Genomic DNA, 25,559 nt, shown 5'->3' with positions numbered 1-25,559 from the left:
AGAGACAGCAGACGGCCCAAGGTCACCCAGGAAGCTTCATGGCTGAACTGGGATCTGAACCAGGATCTTCCAGGTTTCAATCCAACTCCCAGACCACCACGCTATCCTCCAGTCTTACCTGATGCAGGGGGGTGACAGAATTACAACTGGAAGAAGGGAAAACCAGAACAGTTAATTGTGCAAGCAGCCTTCCCTGTGAATATTTCAGGCTCAGAGGATCCCTTAATGACCTACCCATCAATATCTAAAGCCCCTGCCCCTCTGCCAGTAGAATTACAGCCGAAACACTATCACACCCAAAGAAGATGTAGATTTCTAGGTTCTTCTGGCGCTCCAGAGGTTTGCAGAGGTTTGAAATTATCACTAAAACCAACAAACCAAGGGGGGGCACCCAAAAAGCTGAAGAGTCATTGCTAAAGAGTCTACAGATTAAAGGGGAAAGAGCACATACAAGATTCCTAGAGAGTCATCCCTTTTCCTGCTTGAGGGAGGCAGGAGAAGAAAAGCACCTTCAGCTTAACTAAAAACTACAGCTGTATGAATGAGGACTGACTGTAAGTATGCACACAAAGAGTCCAAACTGGGGAAGATGTGAACCAGAGAGTGAGAGGAAGGTGGGGCTGGCTGTTCCATCCCAGCAGTTGAACAGTGTGATCTGGGACGTGCATACTCTGAAGTAAGTTCCATTGGGTTCAGTAGGACTTATTCCTGGGAACATTTGGCATATGGCAACATTTTGATGTGGCACTTACCTTATTTCATTCACTTGCTTTCTCATGGCACTGCAGTGCACCCAGGTAGGGAATTCCAGGGAATATTCCCAGTTTGTAGAGAATATAGAAAATAGGTGCAGAAGTGGTCAGGCACATAAAAACTAGCACATTCCTATGCTGACCAAAGATGATCCAATGAAAATCACTGCCTTTGGGGCACACTGTATACGTATTGTTTTGTCTTGCTCGGACTGCTTCATCGTGAGAACACTCCTCCCCCCAAACTTCTGTTGTGGACCATGTTTCCCATATTTTTCTAAAAAAGGATACATCTCAACATAAGAAGTGCTGACTTTGCACTCAGCAGGGACGTTTGCTGCTATATTAGTAAAGATACCCATATTCTTATGTTGGAACACTGCTGGTTGGGCAGGTAATTGCTTGTTGTAAGTCACAAAATAACAAGACCCTTTTTCCTATGTGTGACTAATTAGTCATGGCTCATTTAAAATACAGGTGCAATGAGAAAAACAGCAACTATAAATGATGGTTGTCCTTTAATTGAATGGACATAGGTGGTGTTTAACTTTAAATGAATGGCCCTGAAAGGAGAACAAGCATCCATGAACTGCAGCATTGGCAAACCACTAATTTTAACTCTCCCTTTTGATTTGCTCTTAAAAAACCATGCTGTGCATTTTTTTCATTGCTGGTAGCAGCCTCCACATCTCTTCACTCACCACATCACCACAAGCAGTGACACCCTCATGGATGGGGAAGTGAACATAAGAACAGCCCCACTGGATCAGGCCATAGGCCCATCTAGTCCAGCTTCCTGTATCTCACAGCGGCCCACCAAATGCCCCAGGGAGCACACCTGATAACAAGAGACCTCATCCTGGTGCCCTCCCTTGCATCTGACATAGCCCATTTCTAAAATCAGGAGGTTGCACATACACATCATAGCTTGTAACCCGTAATGGATTTTTCCCCCAGAACCTTGTCCAATCCCCTTTTAAAGGCATCTAAGCCAGATGCCATCACCACATTCTACGGCAAGGAGTTCCACAGACCAACCACACGCTGAGTAAAGAAATATTTTCTTTTGTCTGTCCTGACCCTCCCAACACTCAATTTTAGTGGATGTCCCCTGGTTCTGGTATTATGTGAGAGTGTAAAGAGCATCTCTCTATCCACCTTATCCTTCCCATGCATAATTTTGTATGTCTCAAACATGTCCCCCCTCAGGCGTCTCTTTTCTAGGCTGAAGAGGCCCAAACACCGTAGCCTTTCCTCATAAGGAAGGTGCCCCAGCCCAGTAAACATCTTAGTCGCTCTCTTTTGCACCTTTTCCATTTCCACTATGTCCTTTTTGAGATGTGGCGACCAGAACTGGACACAATACTTCAGGTGTGGCCTTACCATTGATTTGTACAATGGCCTTATAATATTTTGTTTTGTTCTCAATACCTTTTCTAATGATCCTAAGCATAGAATTGGCCTTCTTCACTGTCACTGCACACTGGGTCGACACTTTCATCTCAGTGCTCTAAGCACACCTCTGCTCTAAGAACAACCTACATTGTGACAACTGACTGCCGAGTCAAACTTGTTCTCTTCAAATCCTGTGTCCATCTCCATGTTCTATCGGTGGTATGGGAAAAACACCAACAGAGTATTTTTAATAAGGGCTGCTTACAAACACAGGCAACCTCTCTACTACAGGGGTCATTTTGATCTTACTGCAACTTCAGCAATTTCAATATAGCTGCAAGCAAAGCATTTATTAATTTACTTTTCAAGTTTCTATACCACCATCCTTCCAAGGAGTGCAGGATGATGTACATGGTTCCTTCCCTCCTTTAGTCCTCATCACAACCCTGTGAGATAGGTGAGTCTGAGAGATAGTGACGGAGCCAGAAAGCTTCATGGCTGAGTGGGGATGTGAACCTGCCTCTTCCAGATTTAAACCCAACTCACAAACCACTGACTACACTATCACTGCTGCAAGTTCTTCTCTAATCAAAGTGTAATTGGAAAAGGGTTCAAGGGGAGACCGTGGAGCAAAATGTGGTGCCATGGGAGGTATGTCTCCATTTCCCCCGCCTCTCATTTTATACATTATTATTAAATATAGCCCACATATTTTTGCACAATCAAACTAGAAATCTGTCCACAATTAAAAGTCAAAATCTTGATATTCTACATCTGATAGCCATCTCCCCCCCCCCCCTTTAGACTATTAAACCTCACAGAGTGTAGAATTGTGATAGTTAGGCAGCTTCCAGGATGGTCAATTGATCCAAACATCCTCATTCCTTTCACGGCTCAGCTCTCCAGGCCCCTGAACTCATAGGGCAGATGCAGTTTCCTGTAAGCTTCCATAATGCTTTAATCCATTTCTGCCCACCCACAGGTGTACACATTTGGTCCCTGTTGCGTATATGCAAGATTGGGCAGAAATGGCTTAAGGGCCCCGTTTGATTGCAGCTGTTCCTCTCCCACCCAGCACACATTCGTCACAGAAAGAGAACTCAGATCCCTCACCAGGATTATAAATCTTCCAATGACCTGTAATTATTGACACGCCATCCCTGACAGCAACATGAAGCATGACAGCTATCAAAGTACATGTGCTCCTGCTGGCTTCCCCCTTATCATCTGTTCCTGGACATTGTGTTCTATGCAAAGCCAATATTTGTGGCAGTCAGTTGTGCCAGTGTACCTGAATATAAAGAGAACTCGCTAATTTGATTTGGCTCATATTTCTGCTCAATAAATGAAATGCCTTTCATATGAACATTGCGGCCAAATGCTTTGCCTTACAAAAGGTACATTTCTGTCCCCTGCATTGCCTGCCAAGGTTTTGTCCTGTATAGCAGAAAATACCATTGAATAAGTGCTCCAATGTGGACAACATTCAATTACATGCCAAACAGATAAATTAAAACAGAGTCTTTTCTGACTATGGGTTCTAACGGCTTGGTTAAGGGATTCCTACTAAGGCCTGTGTTTAGTCCTTTGCTCACACTGAGAAGTGGCTACAGCAAAATCTAGGTGCCTGAAAATCCCAAAAGACTCTTTGTTTTCAAGACAAATTCAGATTTCTGGCCCTCATGGTTGAAAATGTACAAGCAGTATCTCTTGTAAGATACTTCTAAGTTATAGATAATAACTTGCAAGTGTAATGCCTGAGTTTAATTTCTGCCCCATCAAACACAACCTCTGCCTCCTCCTCTACCCCAGTGACATGTGGTAAGTCCAGATCTGGGGAGGCAATACACACTCCCCCCCTCCCCAAGCTCAATCTCTAAAACACACATACTCTCTCTTTCTGGCCACCCCCTCTAGAAATAATTTTTTTTAAACTCACCTCTTCCTTCCCCACTTTGAGCTAGGAGGAGCTCAGCACAGGCCCTGGTGTAGCAAGCCACCCTGGAGCCAGTGCAGAGTTAAAAATGATGCCCCCTCACATCACACCCAGAAGTGACATCACTTCCGGGTGTGACGACATGCCCGTGGTGTTGTTTTTTTTTAATTAAAAGAATAAAAAAATCCAGTGTCTCCTCCAGCCCCCCTCCTGTGCACTCCCCAAGAGGCATGGGCTGCAACTGGAGTCCCGGCTGCTTGCTCCCCTTGTTCCGCCTCCACCTCCTGCTTGTCCAGGCCCCCTGAAGCAGCCAAAAAGTTGCCTCTCCGGGTGCTGTTCAGTGCTGTTGTTTGTGCAGGCTCCTTACTTTTTCATGCCTTTTTTTTAAAAAACAGAAGAGAAGCAACTCTTCCCACTGCCTCCCCAGAGCTCACAGGAGTTCTGTTATTTTTTTTTTTTAATCAGAAGCCAGCTGTTCTGCCTTTTTTTATTTACTGGAAGACACCCTTGATTATAGCCTAACTGCTAGAGGCAACTCTTCCTGATGCCTCCCTTGAGACTGATGACACAAGTGCTGACTTTTTTATTATTGGCAAATGGAGGTAGCTCTCTCTGGTGGCTTTAATTGCACAGGTTTTGTTTCTTGCAAGCCACCATAGTCACTGAACTGGCAGCTCTCCATGTTTATGTGTGCTGCATCAAACAGAGGCTGAGCTGGAGCAGAGGAGGAGGAGCTTGGGAAAGGCAAAACGTACTTTAAAAATACTTCCTTTTTTTTTTACTTGCTGGTTTTGGTGAGGCTCTTTCTCCCGACTGCACATCACTGCTCAACCCCTATCACGAATTTCCTGTGTCTCATGCTTAATTGGAAGAAATTTGACACCTCAAACGTCCCCCCAGAATACACAATTCACATTCATAATTTTCTAGAGGCTGATGTCTGAACGCTACAAGCTTGATTTTAACAGTATGTGGTTTTAGTTGTAGTATAAGCTGCCCCAAGAGCCACTTCTACAGAACGATTTATGTTTTAAATGAATAAGTGAAAGGTAGAAGTCAAGAGGAATGAAATTGCTGTGGCCTTCAAACCAGGGCTGCTCATGAGGCCAACTGACGGGGTCAACTCAGGGAGTATATTTGTGGGGGGGGCGCCCCTCTTTATCTGCCCACTTACATCCACTGCTCCTCCTTCTCCTTACACTAACCTCAACTGGAAAAGGAAAATGGGGACTGAGAGGAAGAAGAAATGTGGAGGGGAGGGCTGAGCTAGAACATGGGAAAGTGAGAGACTCTCGATTGCCCAATTAAAGGGTGATCCAGATCAGTTCAGCCTGGCCTGGAACACAAGAGTCTCCTCCCAGTTGGGGAGCGGAGGAGGGCTGGAACTGGCAGCTACAGAGGCCTTTTAAAGGGCACAATGCCCAGCCCCCTTCCTCCTTTACACGACGCAGAGGCTGACACATCAGCGGGTAAGGGGGACAGCATTTGGCACGCCATCTCAGGCATCAGGAGGTCTTCAGACAGTCCTGCTTCAGCTTTTTCTGATCCTGAATGTTACCCTGAATCTTCACCTGCAAGGCACAGTTCCCACTTTTTTTTATTTTCTATCATTGGGTACTATTACATACATTCTTTCTCCTTTTCTTTCATGCTCCATCTTTTCTCCTCCCTCCCTATTTTGCTCTGTAACAGATCGTCTTTGGGCCACTGGTGCAACCCTGCTTTGGGAAGTTTGGGAACTGCAACCAGGACCAACACACTCAGGGCCCAAAATGCTCAAGAGTTCTGTATCTCCACACCATGAGGTTTGGATGCTGCCACCTCTGTTTTCCCCAAAAGAAACACAATCCAAAATAACTGCTCACAGTCTAGGACATTTGTGATTAGGCTACCTTGACATTCAACTAGTTTGCGTTGGAAATGTCACTTGTGGGCAGCCAAGTACTGCTGTTGAGTTCTGACCTTTTGCAGGCTCTGTCTAGCTTACAAAGTATAATTTCTCCATGAACTTGCAATGTGGCTACAAAGTTCAGTGCAGTTCTACCTGCAGTCAGAGCAGAGTCGGGGGAGAAGTTGCTTCCGTATGTGATAGTAGGAGGTTAGAAAGTGTGGCCTGATGACCAGCTGACTCCATGGATGGTCTCCACAGGCTACCGTCTCTCTACTACCAGCCAAGTTCAAAGCTGGAGGCCTGATGCTAAGTTATATGCAAAAGGTGCCACTGTTTGGGATGGATGGGGGTAGTGGGGTCAGCTGACCACCTCCTACACTATTTTATGGTCCAATCCTATCCAACTTTCCAGTGCTGATGCAACCATGCCAATGGGGCATGTGCTGCATCCCGTGATGGGGGCACAGTCACGGAGACCTCCTCAAGGTAAGGGAATGTTTATTCCCTTACCTTGGGTCTGCAATGCTGCTGCATCAGGGCTAGAAAGTTGGATAGGATTAGGTCCTTAGTCATTTTATTTAATCTCTACAATACTTATATTCAAGGATGGCTGCACCAGACCCCCCACCATCCTTCCAATTGTTATTTACTGTATTCTTTCCCACTCAATGTTTTCAGCCAGAACAGGAAGTGTGGGAACTCCCAGCATGCACCACTCTGTTTTCTTTCATGGGACTGCAAGGGAGGATTCAGGTAAGCTGCTGCTTCCCCATCCCCTTAAATTGTTTCTTCCTTGGTTAGTGCCTTTACATTTAAACTTAAAGAGACTGCACAAGGAACATACAAGATGAGTGGGTAGGGAAGCAGCTTGCTGTTTTTCTGGGCATGGGCAGTGGTGATTCATTTCCCTACCCAGTCATCACCTACCTTCCTTTGGTTGGCCCTTTAAGTTTTAAAGGGACTGCGCAAGGGAAGGAACAAAGAGACAGCGGGTGTGGAAGCAGAAACAGATCACTGTGGCTCAGTTCATGGCAGACTAGTGAGGGGTAACAGCAGAGTCAGGGTACTCTTCACCCCAAATCTATTGGAAAATAGGTACAGTGTTGCCTACAGGACACCAGGGGGCAGCATACTGTCCAGAGGACCAAAATGTTACCTGTCACAGGTAACCTTTACTTTGTCCCTCTTTTGACCTCAACCTGGTGTGTCTCTATCTAGCCTTCCTCTCTTTTCTTTCCTCACTCTAAAACCTCCAAGCATGAGCTCTGACTAGCCACATGGAGTCCGCCATGCCATGAGGGCTCACTGACCCATGCAAAAGGAACAGCTTTAAGATTCCCTGTTCCAAAGTTTAGGACCTGTATAGCCAAGAAAGATGTACATGATTGTGAACTGTGAATATTTTTCTTTGAAATCATTTTACAGCCTCTGCTCCTATTTTATTCTTAGTAATCCAACAGGAGTTGGTGGGTTGATTCAGGAAAATAAAAGTCTTTTGCTTATAACTACATAATATTGATTCAGAGAACCCCTTTTTCCATCAGTCTGCTGCTGTCTGCCACTGACATGAGCCACATTGTTTGCTTCATGCCGGGCTGGCCCTGCTTATATTTTTATAGAGTGATTTCCCTTATCATTTATCAAAGCCACAAACTCATTGGTTAACTGAGCAGCACTATAAGACTCTTTTTATTGAATGTTTTATCTGTTTCCTTTTGCATACAGTTGTGAGTCCAATGCTTATTACATACATCACCTTTCAAGAACATCAAAGGCATATCACCTACAGTAAAATATTATCCCACATTCTGAGCGCACATTTAACTTGGGTCTCAAGTCCCCATTACTTGTCCTTTCTTCCCACTAGTTTAAATAATACATAGATTGTATCTATGCAATTGACAATGAGTGCTGAGTTGAAATGGACATGGTGTACATTTTCAACATCACATTTGCACATCACTTTGGCATTTTTTCAACAGCAAGCAACTGCAAACAGAGCCAAAGTGTTCCCAGTACAGCTTTGCCCTGGCAGTCATTCAGAATGAGAACATTGCCTCATGACCTCACTTGGAATTGACTTGGTGTTGCCATCACATAGCTAATTTAGAGTGAGGGCAGTCAAGAAGTATTGCTGTTGTCACCAGATCTGATTGGCTATGTGGTCCTGAGATGTCATCACATTGACATTCAAGATAGGTTGCACTCAGTCTCCTGAGCAAGTGAAAATTCTGGGAGAAAAATTGTGAGGTGTCTCTCACATTTGAGGTGGAACAAAGCCCTAAGTGATACTCAAACTCACCACTCAGTGGGGGATGGGGAACATATCAGAGCCAACTTTAGCACAGGGACCTGCATGAACCTGTGCACAACCTGTGGAAACTGTATGCAGACTTGGCTGAAGAAGGGCCAGTGCTTGAAGCTGTACCCAGATTTTCCACTTCCACTTTAAAAAAAGTGTGCCGACACACCTCTCAACCCCACCTTTTCCACCTACTGAGCCTCCACCATCTATAACCACTCAACTGTTTCTTCAAAACAGAAGGGTACAGAAGGATGTGTTCTGTGCATGAAGATGTATAAATTGCCAAGAATGGGGCCTATACACATCAGGCTCTTTGTGTGAAAATAGTGCTTCCAGTGTGCAAGCTGCAGGTGGTGATGGGAAAGACCAGCAAGATCTCAAACCCCCCCCCCCCATTGTGTAGTACATATGAATGCCAGCATATGCCTATTTTATTGCTCTATTATCTCTGGGGTCACAAGAACATCACTGAAGAGCGACTAAAATCCCTATGTGCAGGACTCCCTGTGATCATGCTGAAAGGTCCCAGCACAACCCCAAAAAAGCTCTCATGAAAAACCAGACAGAGCCTTTCTCTCTGCAGCAGTTCAAAAATTAGAAGAGCATAAAGGAGCAGAGAACAAAACTGAAAAGTGATTTGCTTATCCAATAGAAAAGTGGAGCATCACTAAAGCATGTAATTCTTTTTGACAATTGAGTGAATGCAATATTAATTATCATGTCCAAAGTATAAGAACATAAGAACAGCCCCACTGGATCAGGCCATGGGCCCATCTAGTCCAGCTTCCTGTATCTCACAGCGGCCCACCAAATGCCCCAGGGAGCACACCAGATAACAAGAGACCTCATCCTGGTGCGCTCCCTTGCATCTGGCATTCTGACTTAACCCATTCCTAAAATCAGGAGGTTGCGCATACACATCATGGCTTGTACCCCATAATGGATTTTTCCTCCAGAAACTCGTCCAATCCCCTTTTAAAGGCGTCTAGGCTAGACGCCAGCACCACATCCTGTGGCAAGGAGTTCCACAGACCGACCACGCGCTGAGTAAAGAAATATTTTCTTTTGTCTGTCCTAACCCGCCCAACACTCAATTTTAGTGGATGTCCCCTGCTTCTGGTATTATGTGAGAGTGTAAAGAGCATCTCCCTATCCACTCTGTCCATCCCCTGCATAATTTTGTATGTCTCAATCATGTCCCCCCTCAAGCGTCTCTTTTCTAGGCTGAAGAGGCCCAAACGCCGTAGCCTTTCCTCATAAGGAAGGTGCCCCAGCCCCGTAATCATCTTAGTCGCTCTCTTTTGCACCTTTTCCATTTCCACTATGTCTTTTTTGAGATGCGGCGACCAGAACTGGACACAATACTCCAGGTGTGGCCTTACCATCGATTTGTACAACGGCATTATAATACTAACCGTTTTGTTCTCAATACCCTTCATAATGATCCCAAGCATAGAATTGGCCTTCTTCACTGCCGCCGCACATTGGGTCGACACTTTCATCGACCTGTCCACCACCACCCCAAGATCTCTCTCCTGATCTGTCACAGACAGCTCAGAACCCATCAGCCTATATCTAAAGTTTTGATTTTTTGCCCCAATGTGCATGACTTTACACTTACTGACATTGAAGCGCATCTGCCATTTTGCTGCCCATTCTGCCAGTCTGGAGAGATCCTTCTGGAGCTCCTCACAATCACTTCTGGTCTTTACCACTCGGAAAAGTTTGGTGTCGTCTGCAAACTTAGCCACTTCACTGCTCAACCCTGTCTCCAGGTCATTTATGAAGAGGTTGAAAAGCACCGGTCCCAGGACAGATCCTTGGGGCACACCGCTTTTCACCTCTCTCCATTGTGAAAATTGCCCATTGACACCCACTCTCTGCTTCCTGGCCTCCAACCAGTTCTCAATCCACGAGAGGACCTGTCCTCTAATTCCCTGACTGTGGAGTTTTTTCAGTAGCCTTTGGTGAGGGACCGTGTCAAACGCCTTCTGAAAGTCCAGATATATAATGTCCACGGGTTCTCCCGCATCCACATGCCTGTTGACCTTTTCAAAGAATTCTATAAGGTTTGTGAGGCAAGACTTACCCTTACAGAAGCCATGCTGACTCTCCCTCAGCAAGGCCTGTTCGTCTATGTGTTTTGAGATCCTATCTTTGATGAGGCATTCCACCATCTTACCCGGTATGGATGTTAGGCTGACCGGCCTATAGTTTCCCGGGTCCCCCCTCTTTCCCTTTTTAAAAATAGGCGTGACATTTGCTATCCTCCAATCTTCTGGCACTGTGGCCGTTTTGAGGGACAAGTTGCATACCTTAGTCAAGAGATCTGCAACTTCATTCTTCAATTCCTTAATAACCCTTGGGTGTATGCCATCAGGGCCCGGTGACTTATTGATCTTTAATTTATCAATGAGGTCTGAAACATCTTCTCTTTTAACCTCTATCTGACTTAACTCCTCGGTTAGGAGGGGCCGTTCGGGCAGCGGTATCTGCCCGAGGTCTTCTGCCGTGAAGACAGATGCAAAGAACTCATTTAATTTCTCTGCCATCTCTAAGTCTCCTTTTATCTCCCCTTTCCCTCCCTCACCATCCAGAGGGCCAACCGCTTCTCTGGCGGGTTTCCTGCTTCTAACATATTTGAAGAAGCTTTTATTATTCCCCTTAATGTTGCCGGCCATGCGTTCCTCATAGTCTCGCTTGGCCTCCCCTATCACCTTCTTACATTTCTTTTGCCACAGTTTATGTTCCTTTTTATTCTCTTCATTAGGGCAAGACTTCCATTTACGGAAGGAAGCTTCCTTGCCCTTCACAGCCTCTCTAACTTGGCTGGTTAGCCATGCGGGCACTCTCCTGGATTTAGTGGAACCCTTCTTTCTTTGCGGTATACACCTCTGCTGGGCCTCTATTACTGTTGTTTTAAGCAGCCTCCATGCACTCTGGAGAGACTGGACTCTTTTTACCCTCCCTTTCAACCTCCTTCTAACCAGCCTCCTCATTTGAGGGAAGTCCGCCCGTCGGAAGTCAAGGGTTTTTGTTAGAGATTTGCCTGGTATTCTTCCCCCAACGTGCACGTCAAAACGGATCGCAGCATGATCACTGTTCCCCAATGGCTCAGTAACGTTTACATCTCTAACCAGGTCCTGCGTACCGCACAAAATTAAATCCAGAGTCACCTGTCCTCTGGTGGGCTCCGTGACTAGCTGATCTAAGCCACAGTCATTTAGCAAAGTCTTGGAGTTCTTCTCCTTTGATCAAGAAAGTAGGCAAGGGCTCCAGCCTACATGATGCCAAGACAATGGGGCAAAACACTGTGCAAGATATAGATCCCAAAAACAAATATAAAGGCCTTTTATCAAGCTTATCAAAGCTCATGTTATCAGGTCCCTCCTCCTGGGTAATACCATGCATCATTCTTTTATACAGTAACATAGGTATAGGGGAGGGTACAGTTCTAAGTTTTGCTGGGTGCCACAACACACCATGTAAGCTGACCCTCCCTCTCGCCATGGGAGCCATTACTGGCTGTGAGAGAAAGGCAGCTGCATCTCCTTTGCTTTTCTCTCACTGCCAGGAATGGCTCAGACAGCAAGGGAGAAGGGCAGGTTTCAGGGCATAATGAGGTGCCCTGCAAAATTTAGTGCTGTGCCCTCCCCCGTAGCTATGCTTGGGGGGGCTTTTATAAAGCTTCCCCCCCCAGACTTTCTCCATATAGATTAGTAGTTGTTTAGCAGCAAACAAAATAGATCACTTTGGGCCCAATCCTAGCCAACTTTCCAGCACCAAGGCAGCTGCAGTGTAGCCCGTCAAGGAAAGAAAACCAATGTTTCCTTACCTTGAGGAGGCCTCTGTCACTGCTGCCCCACCACAGGATGCAGCGCACCCCCGTAAGCACAGCTGCATCAGCCCTGGAAAATTGGATAGGATTGGACCCATATTCAATTAGCTAACTATGAAGATTTGGGGGTTTGTTTGTTTAGGTTATATACCTTTTTTGCCTTGGCCAAACAAACCAATCAACCACAAATTCCTTGGTTAACTGAGCAGCACTGTAAGTTGCTTTTACTGGATATTTGATCAGTTTCATTTTGCAGACAGTTGTGAGTTCACTGCCTATTATGAACTCCTCCTTTCAAGAACATTAAAGGCATATCACCGCTGGTACAGTCAAACAATATTAGCCCACATATTGAGTTTCCTTGGACACAAGATTCCAGCAAGACTGAGCTTATTCATGTGTTTACTAGGAGGGAAGGCATGTTGGCTGAATGTTAAATTTCCCAAGACCTGGATGTAAAAGAATGGCAAAAGGAGGAGTTTAGTATTTCTCTCTTTCATACTCACACTCTTACCAGTGCATTTTGTGTGTGTGTGTGTGTGTGTGTGTGTGTGTGTGTGTGTGTGTGTGTGTGTGTGTGTGTGAGGAATAAAAGAGGATACAACACAGCTGGTGGCACATTATGGGGAGGAAAAAATTATGTCAGATTCACAGGAGGCAAACAGGAGATGGAGTAGGAGGAGACGTACCAGGATGTATAAGGTAATGATTGTACAATATCAACTTTCATCCTGGTCATCTAAAGATCTGGGAAGATTCAGGTGAAGGCAATAATTTTTAAACTGCACAAGAAGAGAGCATTTATGTCTCTGTTCTGGTGCGCAAATATGGTCACAGTCTAAGCAGACAGTGAAGAATGGAGGAGGTACTTGAACAGACAGAATGCACCAGAGTTCTTTGCACTGTCACCCCAGACTTTAGGCAGAGGCAGTAAATGTTGCTGGCCCCTTCACCAAGTTACAGCCAAGATGGATTTGGATGATTTGATGGATCTAGGTCTGGCAACTGCCTAATCCCAGTGATCTCTGGAAACAGCCACATCTCATGCCTCTTACATTTCATATATCTCCATCACATATCCTTTTAGGATGCAGCACCATAAGATTTTTCTTTAAATGTTGCTTCTTTTTGTTCCTCATTGTACCAGAGGGTTACACAATGCAGTCACCCAAACACATTTATTAAAGAGGTGTACTTCAAACCAGAAGCACCTCTTCTTTCACAAAAAGTAGCCACAGAGTTGGGAGGCCAATCCTGATGATAGGGACAAAGAAGTGCAAGTAATGAAACATTATCTCTCTCCCCTCATGCTATTGCCCCAAAGGCTGCTAATAACAGTCTTATTATGGATGGGAGTCTAACACTTTCCATCCTTGCATGCAACTTTTTTGTCAAGGAAGACGCTTACGGGCTTCAGCATGTCGCTTAAAAACATGTTCAGGTGGAACGTGTTTTTGATCCCAGGTCACCACTGTGTACACTACCTGCTTATACACACTTACTCTTTGCAATGTTTTGAATGGGGGGGATTAAAATTGTTCTTTGAAACAGTATTACATTTGGACATTTTTAATAAGAAAAAAGGTGGGTGATTATATAAAGGAAGTAGAAGTGGGACAGTGCATGGAACTAAGTATGAATTTCATACATTTCCTTTTTATTCATAGGAAAATCAGATGGCTACAGATCTATCCTTTCAGGAGGTAGAGATACTGCATTTTCTCCATTTGAAGCCACCCCATTACAGCAGCATCTATTTCTATAAAGTTTGCACTAGACGACTAGAGCGTAGGACTTAAGAGGATCAGGTGGTTTATTTGTCAAAGCGCTCAATTGTTACAGCCTGTCAAGCACACACTGAAGGCAATAAATAAAAGAGTGGGAACAATAGCATATAGACAAGACTTCCTATCCAGCAAAAATCCCAATGCTATAAGGTTAAAAATAGAAAACAAAGAAATCTCAAGTTGTGCAATAGTGAGCAAGTCCCAGCCCTCCAAACCCTGTGCTCCAATTAATCAAAACCAGAAAGTGAGTTCAAGCAATATTTTAACATATTTTAAAAAACAAAAGAAGCAAACAATCCAAGGAGCATCCATAAACATGTGCTTTGTTGCTGTTCGGTGAATTAATAAGCGTTTTCTACTGACGCATCTTACCTAGTCTCTTTAGGCAAGCACACAGACTGGGCAAAACTCCTCAGCTCATTACAGTCAAAATGAAGTGCAACCCTTTCTACAAGTTCCTGCAGAGGAGTTTTGACAAGGTTAAATCTATATTTGTTCACAATATGAAAGAAAAACATTATTCAAATCAGGAGCTTGGAGTTGCCTTCTCTAACAGCATGTCGGTTACTTTTGCTTTCCATACCTGTCTGCCTGGCCAGTTCCCTACACTTGCTCACACTCTAGTTCTACACAACTCCATCTGGGGCTCTGCTTTTAAAAGGCTGAGATTTCCAGGGGCAGAACCCCATCCAATGGTGTCCCAGTAAAGAACAAGTGAAATCCAGACCCACCTCTGACTCTTTTTTTGCGATTCTGCAGCCATCCTTGCACCAGCTGGTGAGAATCAGCTTAATTAGCCGGGAGAAGAAGCTTGTGTTATCTTGCTTTTCATTAGAACCAAGATAAAGAAGCCTAGTGGAACCTGGCAGAGCCAGTATGCCAAGGCTGTGCCAATTAGAAATTGACCACAGCTGGGGTTCTCCAGTTGGGAGGGGTCAGGTGGAGTGACCAATAGTAGCTTCAAAGGTTTATATCACCCTTCTAATTGTAGGGTATCCTTACTCTTTTCAGAAGTACCTTATGCCTTTCTATGGAAATGAAACCTTAATTTCTTTCTTTAAAGAAACTGTTTCTATTATTATCTGTGTTGTGTGAGAATGAAGTACTAATTCCAACTAAGTCTAGCCTACCTACTCAGGGCCCAATCCTATGACTCTGGGCGTTGTAAACATGACATAAAGCACATTTGCTGCAACCAAGGTGCAAGGAGAACTGGTGTTGGGCCAGCACTAGAAGGACCTGTTGTGGGAGCAGCTGGTGGTAAGTTACTCTGCCAGCTGGCAGAGTGGCTTTTGGGGGCATAGGAAGGGCATGAGGTAAGTGGAACTGGGCAGGGGAGGGGAAGATTGAGCTCGGTAGGGGGTGGAGATAGAGGTAGCCTCTGCTGCTGTATCCTGTGCTCCCTTGGTGCCCAGAAAGGTGCCCTAGCATAGGCCTCCTTGATTCTGTGCCTTCTCAACAGCAGCACAGATTTGAGGAGACCCATTGCGGCTGGCTGTGTTCTATCCAGGATAAGGGACCAAACGCTTCCTTACCCCAAAGAGACTCTAGCAGCTGCCTCAGTGCCCATAGGATACAGCAGCAGCCATTCCAGTGTAGCTGTTCCTCTGGCTGCCAGAGTGGATAAGATTGGTCTGCCCATATGCTACTGGAAAATGCTGCAATATGCCTGAATCTTGAATCCCTGGGAGAACTTGGAGGGAGTCCAGAATCTGCAAGAGAGGGCTTACAGTCTGAAGCACCTCAGCTTTCCCTGGAACTGAGAGATTAGCTGTTAATCAGGGGTGGAAACTACTGAGGAGCAATTTGTCCTACAGAAATGTGGGCCCATCTGGTCTGCAGGTGTTTGAGTTAATCAGACACATATGCTTTAGAACCTTGTACTTAGTGTTTGGTTTCTTTGTCTAAGAACTGTGCCCTGTGAATTCACTGTGTTCCTTTAGGCCCTTGAGTGGATGGAGCATGTTAGAATCATGAAGATCAGTAGCCTAGTCTCTCAAGCTGAGAGTGTAGACCCTTGAGAGGATAGTTTAATTAAGAACTAATTGGGACATGCACCTGGGTTAACTTGCAGCGTTTAGACAGTAGGCCAGTTGTGCTTAAGAACAGGTTGGTCTTAGGAACTGAAACGAAAGGAATCCTTGACAGTCCCAAGTGTCATTCAATTATATGAGAGAAAATCATGTGCTCTCCTTACTGTGGAGAGAGCATAACCTCTATTCCACAGTTGATGAACTGGTCACAGGAATCCTTCTGGAGGTACACTGTGTGTCTATATACAGAACATGTAGAAGTGCACTGCAACTCCCAGGAGTCCTTGTGGCTTCTAAGGTCTTTATATCCTGTAGCTTGTCATTTGACAGGGATTTTGTTGGTTTACAACACGAGTGTGTATTTTTTTTTTTTTACAAATTTAGTGCTTTTTTCAGAACCCCCTGTACAAATTTATACCACCCCATCAATGGGGGGGGGGCAGAAGCTAGATCTATAAATGTAATAAATGGTAACAACCATAACCAGAGCCCTTCACTCAGGGAAAGTCTAACAGCCCAATCCTAATGAGGACCTATGCTGGTGGAATGCACATTCCGCTGTTGCAAAAGTGCCATAAAGCACTTTGTGACATGCAAGGCCCAGGTGTGCGGGCTAGAAAGCTAGAGTCTCCCCGCTAGCAGCCATTGGGAGGTTTGCCAGAGCAGGTAAATCCAGCACAGGAGTGGGGGGAGCATAAGGAGGGGGTTGAATGGAGTGGGATGAGGGCAGAACAGGGCAGCAATGGGAGTAGGAGAGAGTGGATCAATTCTGGGGGGGGGGAATTGGTGGCACCAGTGTGTGCCATACCCAAATCCCCTTCCTGGACCCCATCCACCTACACAGATCAATGTGGGCTTGTGCCAGCGTTATCACTGGCACAGGTCTGAGTTAACTTGTTGCTGCTTCTGGGGCTTACCCCGAGGAGACCTCCAGCAGCCCAAAATCTCTGTGGGATGCAGCACAGCCTGTGCTGGTGCCGCTGCATCACCATGTGGGGATTTACATTGAAATGAGCTGAAAAACTATTAAGACTCTACCCTGAGAAAAACACAGCTAAAGACTAGATACTATCAAAGTACAGACAAATCCTGAGCAGAGGCTTATCAAAGCTGCAGGATGAAATCAAGCATAATATCAAATGCAGAAAGCTTAAGAAAATATGTGTTCACTCAACGCTACATTTATCAGAGAAATTTAATTCCAAAGACATGGTGGCAGCTTGCACTACGCGCGGAAGTTTATGGAATTCCTAAACACAGGACAGCCAACTTCCTGAAATCCACTTTATTCTTCAGGCAGTGCTCTTGGATCTAGAAATGTATTTCCTCATGCCTTCTGATCCTCTTGCGGTTGATAAAGTCTGAATACTTAATAGCTGAGTCTTGACATTCACAACCAGAAAATATGTAGCATTAAAGCGTAGAATCTGTCTCTCGCACACAAGTGTTGAAGTTCAGACTTTCTATCCCATCCTCCATCCCAATTTGATGCTGCAAGTAAAATTTCTTTATGGGCTAGAGAAGCTGACCATGTCTGATTGGTCATCGATCAGGTATCCAACTGGCCACTCTTGTCTCAAATCACAGATCACTGGGTGTGAAGAATGCTGCATTTCACTCATGTCTTTTTTCCCCTTCCATAATGGGAAAGACTACTGTCTGTCCAAGGAAACCTGTCCTTCTCCGATCAGTCAAAAGACACTTTCTTTGTAGGCATTATGTGCTTTCAGTTGGTTCACAGATCAGCAGAGATTCATTTCAGCAAGAACACTGTGCTTCCTACTACTCCGGAAGCCCACAAAACCTAACACATGCAGGAGCAGTGCAGCTTGGGAAAAATTGGTGGGTGTATCTTGGCTCAGCGCACACTGCATTCTCATTTCTTCTAGAACCATGACCAAATCCAGCCACAGCACTACATCTACACACTCAAGTCAACCACATTTCAAACTTGGGGAATGACTGGAGATGTCAGGAGGTCAAACTTGATCAGTGGCCTGGCAATTACCCGGACCTCTTCATTTACTGGATTTGACTTGAGGTTCACACTCTGAAGAGATTCCATTGAGGCAAGTTTCTCAACAGGCACGTCTGGAACAAGAAAAAGAAGCAAGAAATCAATGACTTTCAAGACAAGCACCAGTGTGTTAGGGCCAGACAAGTTTAGCCTACAAATTCATGTCTGCCCCCTCCCTTTTCACAATATGGGGTGTGTGTGTGTGTGCGTGCATGCAAAATGACTAAAACCCGTGGTGAGGAGGAGCCTTTTAGCACTTAACACCTGTGGTTGTGGTAACAATCTTACTTCCTGCTCTACAGAAGAAAGTGGTGTCCCTTTTGTACTCACTGACTGCTGGTGAGTTTTATAGGGGAAGAATTGCAGGCATGCAGTAAAACTATCAACCTACAATACTGCCTGTTGGGGACGCTACTGAGAAGATGGTAGATATGACTGGGAGTGTCCTTGCCCACCTTCATCTGGTACCCCAGCTGTTGCCCTTCCTTTGAAAAAGGCAGATCTGGCCACAGCTAAGAAACATTCATTGCTGCTCAGCATGTCATTTTATTGGTCTCCAATTACTGGTGATGGTGGTTGTAAGTTGCTTTTTTATTTAATATACTGCTTGTTAACTATCTTGGGCCCATTTTTCATGAAAGGCAGGGTAGAAATTGAATGAATGACTCAATAAATAATACCGTAATTGTTGACACTTGCTTTCAGAATTTCTCCCTTAGCTGTTTAAGGTGAATATGAATGACTCATTCTAGCTCTCTGAAATACGCATCATATTTAAAAGCAGTTATGACTGTAATTCATTAATGCATACTTCGGGTCTGCAGCCCCCTCCACCTTTTCCCAAGGTAGTAGGCTCAGGGAAAGACATAGCGAATGGATGTTAGAAACGACATCCTCTGGTTTCTTCTTTATTTAAGCAAAACAAGAGTATTCTCCACTTGCTGACAACATAAATGTAGTTTGTCTGTTGATACCTGCTCTGTGGTCCTTGGGCAGAAGTCCTATGGTTTAGGATGTTCTTGGCCATTGAGGGGAATTGTAAGGCCTAGTTGGCCAGCCAGATCAGCTGGTTCAGGGGATGGATGGGTCTCTTGGGGATGGGCATGAGAACTTGCCCCTCACAAAAGGCCTTCTTCCTCTCTGTCCAGGCATTGCAGTTCCCAATTCCTGCTGGAGCTCACCAAAGGCAGCCATTTGCTCTCCAGGAAAGTTCCCTTTTCCCACCTAGTTCCTTACCCTTGCACCCCTTTAGATCTTTTTGACTCAGTCTACCTCTGCCTCTTTCCAGCTTGTCCTCCGGGTCTCCCTTGCTTACTGCCCCCATCTGCCTCCTCTCCTAGTGGTGCAGCCTCCTGCCACCCTCTTTCTCTTTATTCTCTGTTTCTTTCGCCTTGTTTCTTCTCCATTTGGTTTCTTCTGCCCCACCTCCCTTCTTCTCTCCTACCCCACCATGGTGTTTCTCAAGCCCTCCAGCTGCTCACCAGCTGACATTATCCAGCAAGGCAGCTGCAGGGAGGCTGTTGGCAACAGCCAGCTGGGAGGAGCTCAGCAGTGATGTCACCACTGAGCCTATCAAGGGCTGGAAGTGCTGCGCTGTGCCAGCTAGGGGCCCATGCTGCTGCCGGGGAGGATGTGTGTATCTGAGTTCTCTTTAAACACTCCCCTGATGTCCCTGCCCATCTGTAAACAGGGCAGGAGGGACTGTGAGAGAGCTGGATCAGAAGCTGCAAGAGGGAGGAAGGTCATGGACAGAAGCTGCAAGGCTTACCAGAACAACCTAATCCTTGGCAGCTCTACTCAGAAGTAGTCCCACTGCAGCTGGTCATTCAATGGGGCTTCCTCCTCCCAAGTAACAATGGAGCTCAGAGTAGCCATGCCATGTGGTGGAAATCGTGATTGCTATGAACTGCCTCCCCCCTTCCCTGGGTTTCTGCAGTCAATCATAAGACAAGAACCCCCTTGGCTCCTCCTCCTGCCCTTTCTCAGCCAAAGAAAATACAACAATTCCCATCCTGAGTCCAATGATCATGGGTTCCTTCCTTCCTATCAGAGATGAGCAAAAGAGCTTTCTCTCGCCTCCCCCCTCCTGCTCGGATGCATTAACCCTTCCCTGCCTCGTAGCTGGAACTTCCCTGCTATTCGCCCGGTCTGAATGATGGACCCACAAGGTTTATCACACTGCGAAAACTGTAAGCACACCCAGACATAGGCAGACTTGAGTCAGCATGTGTAGGGATGAGGTCAGGGAGAAATGTGCATTTTTGCAACTCTGGTCCAAGTCATCGGAGTCTAGTTTCCAACCCTGTTAAAGAAGGGCTCCTTAAATTGTCCACAAATACAAGACCAGATCTCCAGTAAGGACAAGAAACTGAATGCTGATTGGTGCAAGCGAAAGCCAATTTCTGCACTGTCAGAACGCTGAATCAAGAACTGTAACATTAGTTTGGGCCGGAGAGAGACAGTGGTCTGCACCTGCATTGAAAGCCCAGTAAGAAGTTGACAAATATCTGACAAGTAATTGGTTCGTGTGACAGCAACACCATGGGATACAGAGCCCTCTGCGGTGAAATAAATCTGCCATTTGAAAGCAGGCACAGACTAAAATGAAGTAGTTCAAATCTCAGTGAGAAATGATGGCCGTAAGAAGTCGATTACCAGTAGCTTTCCCTTGACGGCCCACTGCCTCCACTGAAAAACAGCTTGAGGAGAAGGGCTATTTTTCTTCTTACATTTCATTACCAACCATAAGTGTATTTAGAGTTTCTTTTTCTCAAAGCAGAATCAATGTAATATATTGTAGATTTATTTTGCTAAAACCTTGCTACATCAGAAACCTATTAACACTTGTCAAGTTGATGTTATTCTTGCTATGTTCTTGTACCCTAATAATCAGATTTAAACACACACACCTTTCAGGCACTTTTGGAAAGGTCATGGAGTGATGCAATTGGGAGCTGTAAATAGAAATGGCGTGCTGAGAAGATGAAGGTCAGGGTACTGGTTTAAGGATATTGTCAGAGAAGAGAGTGTGATGCGTGTGTTCTCAGAACTCCTGTAATGCTACTGTATTGTCGCATTATTTAGTTAAGAGATTTGTATCCCACCTTTCTCCAGTGGTGCTCAGGGCAGCTAACAATATTAAAACGGACAATATTTATTGTACATTCTTCCCTCTTTGTAACTCCTTTTGCTATATAGATTTTTACTTATCCATACTGCATATATTAAGACCATCCCTCTTTATCCATACCAAGATTTTTGATATAACATCTAGTAATGGTGGGGAAGGAAAAGGAAACAGGTCTCTCATGGAGGCAAGGTCTACCTCCCATTTAACCCAACAGGTACACATCCCTTCCACTTGGAGCTTCAGGGACAAATTTGCCTAATCTGCCCAAGAAGGAGTTCCAGGAGTTTGAATCAAATTTTGGATTGCTCCCCCTGGTAGGACAGAGGTCCAGAAGGGCCCCTTTCTCAGGTGTGTTCCTGCAGGCTTCAGGGGGAAACACTCCTCAGTACTCTCAGAGGACCAATCAAGGCTGGAGAGGAGATACCTTCCATCAGGGCAGTGGTGAGATGCACTATTTGATGGGTAGTGTGTCCCTATGCTTTCAAGGCACTGACAATATATGCTCCCTTTCATAGTACATCTGTTTTTGTTCTGTTTCTACAAATTACTGTAATACAAGTCCTGAAGAACGGAAGAAGATGAAAAAAAAATCATGGGAAAAACGGGTGAAACATAAGAGTTGCTCACAGTTTGCAACTAAAGCATGAGGTGCTGCTGGAACTTCTGAACCATTTTCATTGTCAATTTTAACACTTCATTGATGCTGTATAATGTTGTTAGATGTTCTATTTTATTGTGTCATGCAACTTTTTCCTTATGCTTTTAGGCATTTAGGCCTTAGGCATTTTTTAAATTAGGTTTTTTTTGTGAACTTGGAATGGCTTTGGAACAAGTTATAATTTTTCCCATTGAAATTAATGTGGTAATTGCACTGATCCAGATTTTCACTATAAGGCCTATTTTCCAGGAACAAGATTAGGTATGCATAACGATGGAAAGGTGTACTTGTGTCTCAGCCTTCCTCCACAGAGCTCAAGGCAGTGGACTTAAGGACCATCTAGGCACAGGTCAGACCCAGATCTGCTTAGTTTCAGGAAAGTTGCTGCAACAGGGGCCTTCAGACTATGAAGTTAATAGTCTGCTTACTGAGAAATACAGCTCCCATGAGTGAGGGGAGCAAGGGATAAATTGTACCCTGGTCCAGGATCAAAAGAAGGCCCAGGAGAAGCCCTGGAAATGTCCTGGGATCATACATTTTCCTATCTGACCCAGACTCACTGACTTTGCCGCTGCTGCTGTTACGCCAGTTCTGACTCAGCCTCCAGAAAGGCATGTTGGAAGTGCTACGCAGCAGACACAAGCCATATGTCCTGACTTTCCATTCTAATGTGAGCCCTGATATGATGATACAAATTTTCTGCAAATTATTTCTATATTTAAAAGATTTTAGAGACTCAGGAGAGTGTTTGGTTTTCTGAATTACTGTATCTAGCGGCCAACGCTGCTTCGGTTAGCTATGTTTATTTTACTTTTTTTACTAATTCTTATGTCTTTTGATGATGTGATGCATTGCAATATAAAAGGATGTTTCAATCCTTTTATATTCTATTATTTTCAATTATTTTTCCTTATCTCTATTGTAGCATAAAAAGGATGTTAAAATCAAATGTGCCTTCTTATCTCTGGTCTTCTTTTGTTTTATTTTTTCTAGTGGAGGGAGTATTAAGAGCTTAAGGCCTTAAATGCCAAAGATTAACAGAGTGCTCCACTCCATCCCTCTCTCATCTTCCATACCCTTTTTGACTTTACAAATTATAAAGGTAAAGGCTTCCCCCCCCCCCCGCATTAAGCCTAGTCTATCTATTTCTCCGCCATAGCATGCAACTGCACTAAAACAGGCTATGCTGCATGCTATAGTGGGGGGCTGCTCGAGAGGCTCCTCGTAAGCTTCCTGATCGCCAATAGGTCTTCTCGGACATGTGCCGGTTCTTTGGCTGGTGCAAGTCAGAAGATAAAAAGAGGGCATATTGAGAGACAAGGAAGGGAATAGCATACTGGCACAAATATGTAAGATAAACTTTGCAATATAAGTGTAAAAAGATATTAAATTATAGTTAGGAAGTGCAGTCTTTAATGCTTTGCCATGCTTGGTATAACATGCAGGCAGCACTGACACTGCAGTAGCTCTTGTGGAAACTACATTTTCCAAGGGTTTCTGGGGCCTTTTGTTCTGGCACAGAAAAGAGAAGGAGGGAGACATCTTTCTCTGTTCCTCCCCTCATAGCTATCTGCCATTGCTGGTATTGCCCAGGTAAGAACAGTTTAAAGGAAAGGCAACTTGAGCCTCAATCCTGTGCACACTTTGCTGTGAGTAACCCTATTTGAACATTTGGAATAAACTTGTATAAGATTGCACTGTTGGAAAATCAGGGTGGATGAAATGAAGGGGGGCTGGCTGGGTGCTTATTATTTGAGGGCTCAAAGAGAGGAGTTAGGCTGAATTCATTTTAAAATAAGGAGATTTTTCAGGAAGTAGCTTATTTCTGAGTATAATTCATGTGATGGGGGGGCTGACCTCTTTTACTACCACATCTGTTTAATTTATCTCCCAACCACTACTATCCAGTAACTGAAAGAGGCTCTTAGAGCACAAGAAAAAAAAAATCCCCAATTCAAATTAGGGTAATGCTTTTATTAGGATATAAAATCTGAGGACAGAACCCCAAACATCCATCCAAAGTATCCTGCAACCAGACGGAGCCCAGGAAGAGGCTGGCATCTTTGCAAAGACTAAAGGGAGGGTCTCTCCATTTGGATGGAGATGAAATTTTACATGTCTTGCCTAGCCATGTTGCAGGGTGTCTCACTTTGAAGCAACATGAAACAGTTACTTTGGGTAGCAAAATCCAGACAGATTTTTTCCCCCTTTCAGCTTCCATCTCTGCGAGCCATTAAAAAGAAATACAGGCAATAGAACTGGTACGATTAAATTTTTGACTTGCAGCTGCAGAAATTTCTAAGACCAGCCAGAGCGGCCTATAGCCAGATGCTAATTCTGTCAGGCCCAGGGAACACGTTTTGAAATGAGCTTTCATTATGTCCTTGAACTTGAAAATTGTTCTCAAGGGCTGAATTGGCTCAATGTGATGCATTTTTCTTTATTGTCTTTGATCAATTTTTTTTAATTGAGCGAGCAGAAGGTAGAGGAGGGGACATGATTGGCTTCAAGTGCAAACTTGCATATTAAGCCACAGAGCTCAAGGAATGGGTATGATTCCCCCCCCCAACACTGCAATAGGAAATCAGACAGGATTGGAGTGGGAAACGTTTCTGGTTGTTTATGGAGAGGAATCCATGACTGGTCTCTCAAGGCCTCGGTCACATTTTGTAATTATGGGTAATGCCAGTCTGCCTGCATATGTATTTCATGGCATAAACAGTAGCTGAGATGCCAAATGTGTCTATAGTACACATGCTGTAGCTCCTATTTTAATTTACATTGGGCTTTTAGGAAAACTGAATTTTTAGGGCTTTAGGAAAACTCTTAGGAATATTTGAGTTACAACTCCCTTTGCTCCAAGAGCTTTGATAGCCCCACTCGATTTTTTAAAAAGAGGACAAAAAAGGACACTAGAAAGGAAACAGACAGTGGCTGACTGCTCGTGATTATATCAGGGAGTTTACTGCAGGCTGATCTGTCTCAAAATGACCAGGGTTTCCATGCAATTATCAATTCCCACCTCTGGGGTTGGCTTCATCCTGAACTGCTGTCTGGTCTCTTGTGAAAATGCCTATTCATAAGATTTCACTTGTCAGCTTCCCCTGTCCAGCAACAATGTGGGAAGGAAAAAAGCAGGAATGTGTTGGGAAAGGAATGGGTCCCCTGGCACTCCTGTAGTTGCCATATCAGCAGTTGTTGAAGCCATCCCCAGTGAGATAAATCAAACCTCTGGAAACCAAAGGTAGGGATCTTGCCACCTTCGGTATACTACTCTCATCTTCCAATACTGTACACTCTAAATATAGCACAAAGGCAATCTGCCTTGTCTTGAAGAGGCCACCTTTGACCTCTTGCTGCTGAGAAAAGGCAGCCAGTGTAATTTCACTAATAATAGAGGAGTGGTATGATTCAAACAATTGCCAGGAAGAATAACCACAGAGGTAGCATTAGTATTTTCACCGATAAGCACTAAGAAACATAAGTATTCTTTAGCTCTGTAATCACTTCAGAAGTGGAGCCTTAAGGTCTAACAAATGCAGGGAGCAGAGTTCAAATGCCACCCCTTTAAAAAAAAAAAAGAAATAGAAAACAGATTTGAGAGGGGGACCTTTTGAGCAAAGAAGTGGCATGGAATACAGGGTGCTTAACTTCTTCCTTGGTCAAAATCTTTGCCTGCTATTTGTCTGTTCAAAATTATCACCCAAATGGTTTCTGTTCTGCTGGGTTCAAAATGCAGCACAGAAAGCTGGGGAGGGGGATTTGGAATGCAGAAACGGGAGGCAAGGAAAGGGCTAAGCACCCTTCCTCTGCAACT

General features: G+C 44.6%; 1 protein-coding gene across 2 annotated transcripts in view; it reads right to left on the bottom strand.

Moving 5' to 3' along the window:
* Nucleotides 1-13,912: 13,912 nt before the first annotated feature.
* The window catches only part of LRRC20 (leucine rich repeat containing 20), a 137,619-nt gene continuing 125,972 nt past the window's right edge, over nt 13,913-25,559 (bottom strand). For both annotated transcript variants that reach the window (XM_066622139.1, XM_066622138.1), the window contains one exon: nt 13,913-18,028. In XM_066622139.1, coding sequence (XP_066478236.1) covers nt 17,883-18,028 — 146 coding nt within the window. In that variant the 3' untranslated portion in view covers nt 13,913-17,882. The remainder of the gene's footprint in view (nt 18,029-25,559) is intronic.

The sequence above is a fragment of the Tiliqua scincoides genome, chromosome 3, assembly GCF_035046505.1.
Source record: "Tiliqua scincoides isolate rTilSci1 chromosome 3, rTilSci1.hap2, whole genome shotgun sequence".
NCBI lineage: Eukaryota > Metazoa > Chordata > Lepidosauria > Squamata > Scincidae > Tiliqua > Tiliqua scincoides.
The sequence above is the reverse complement of the archived record's forward strand: the minus strand, read 5'-3'. Positions and strand labels throughout refer to the sequence as shown.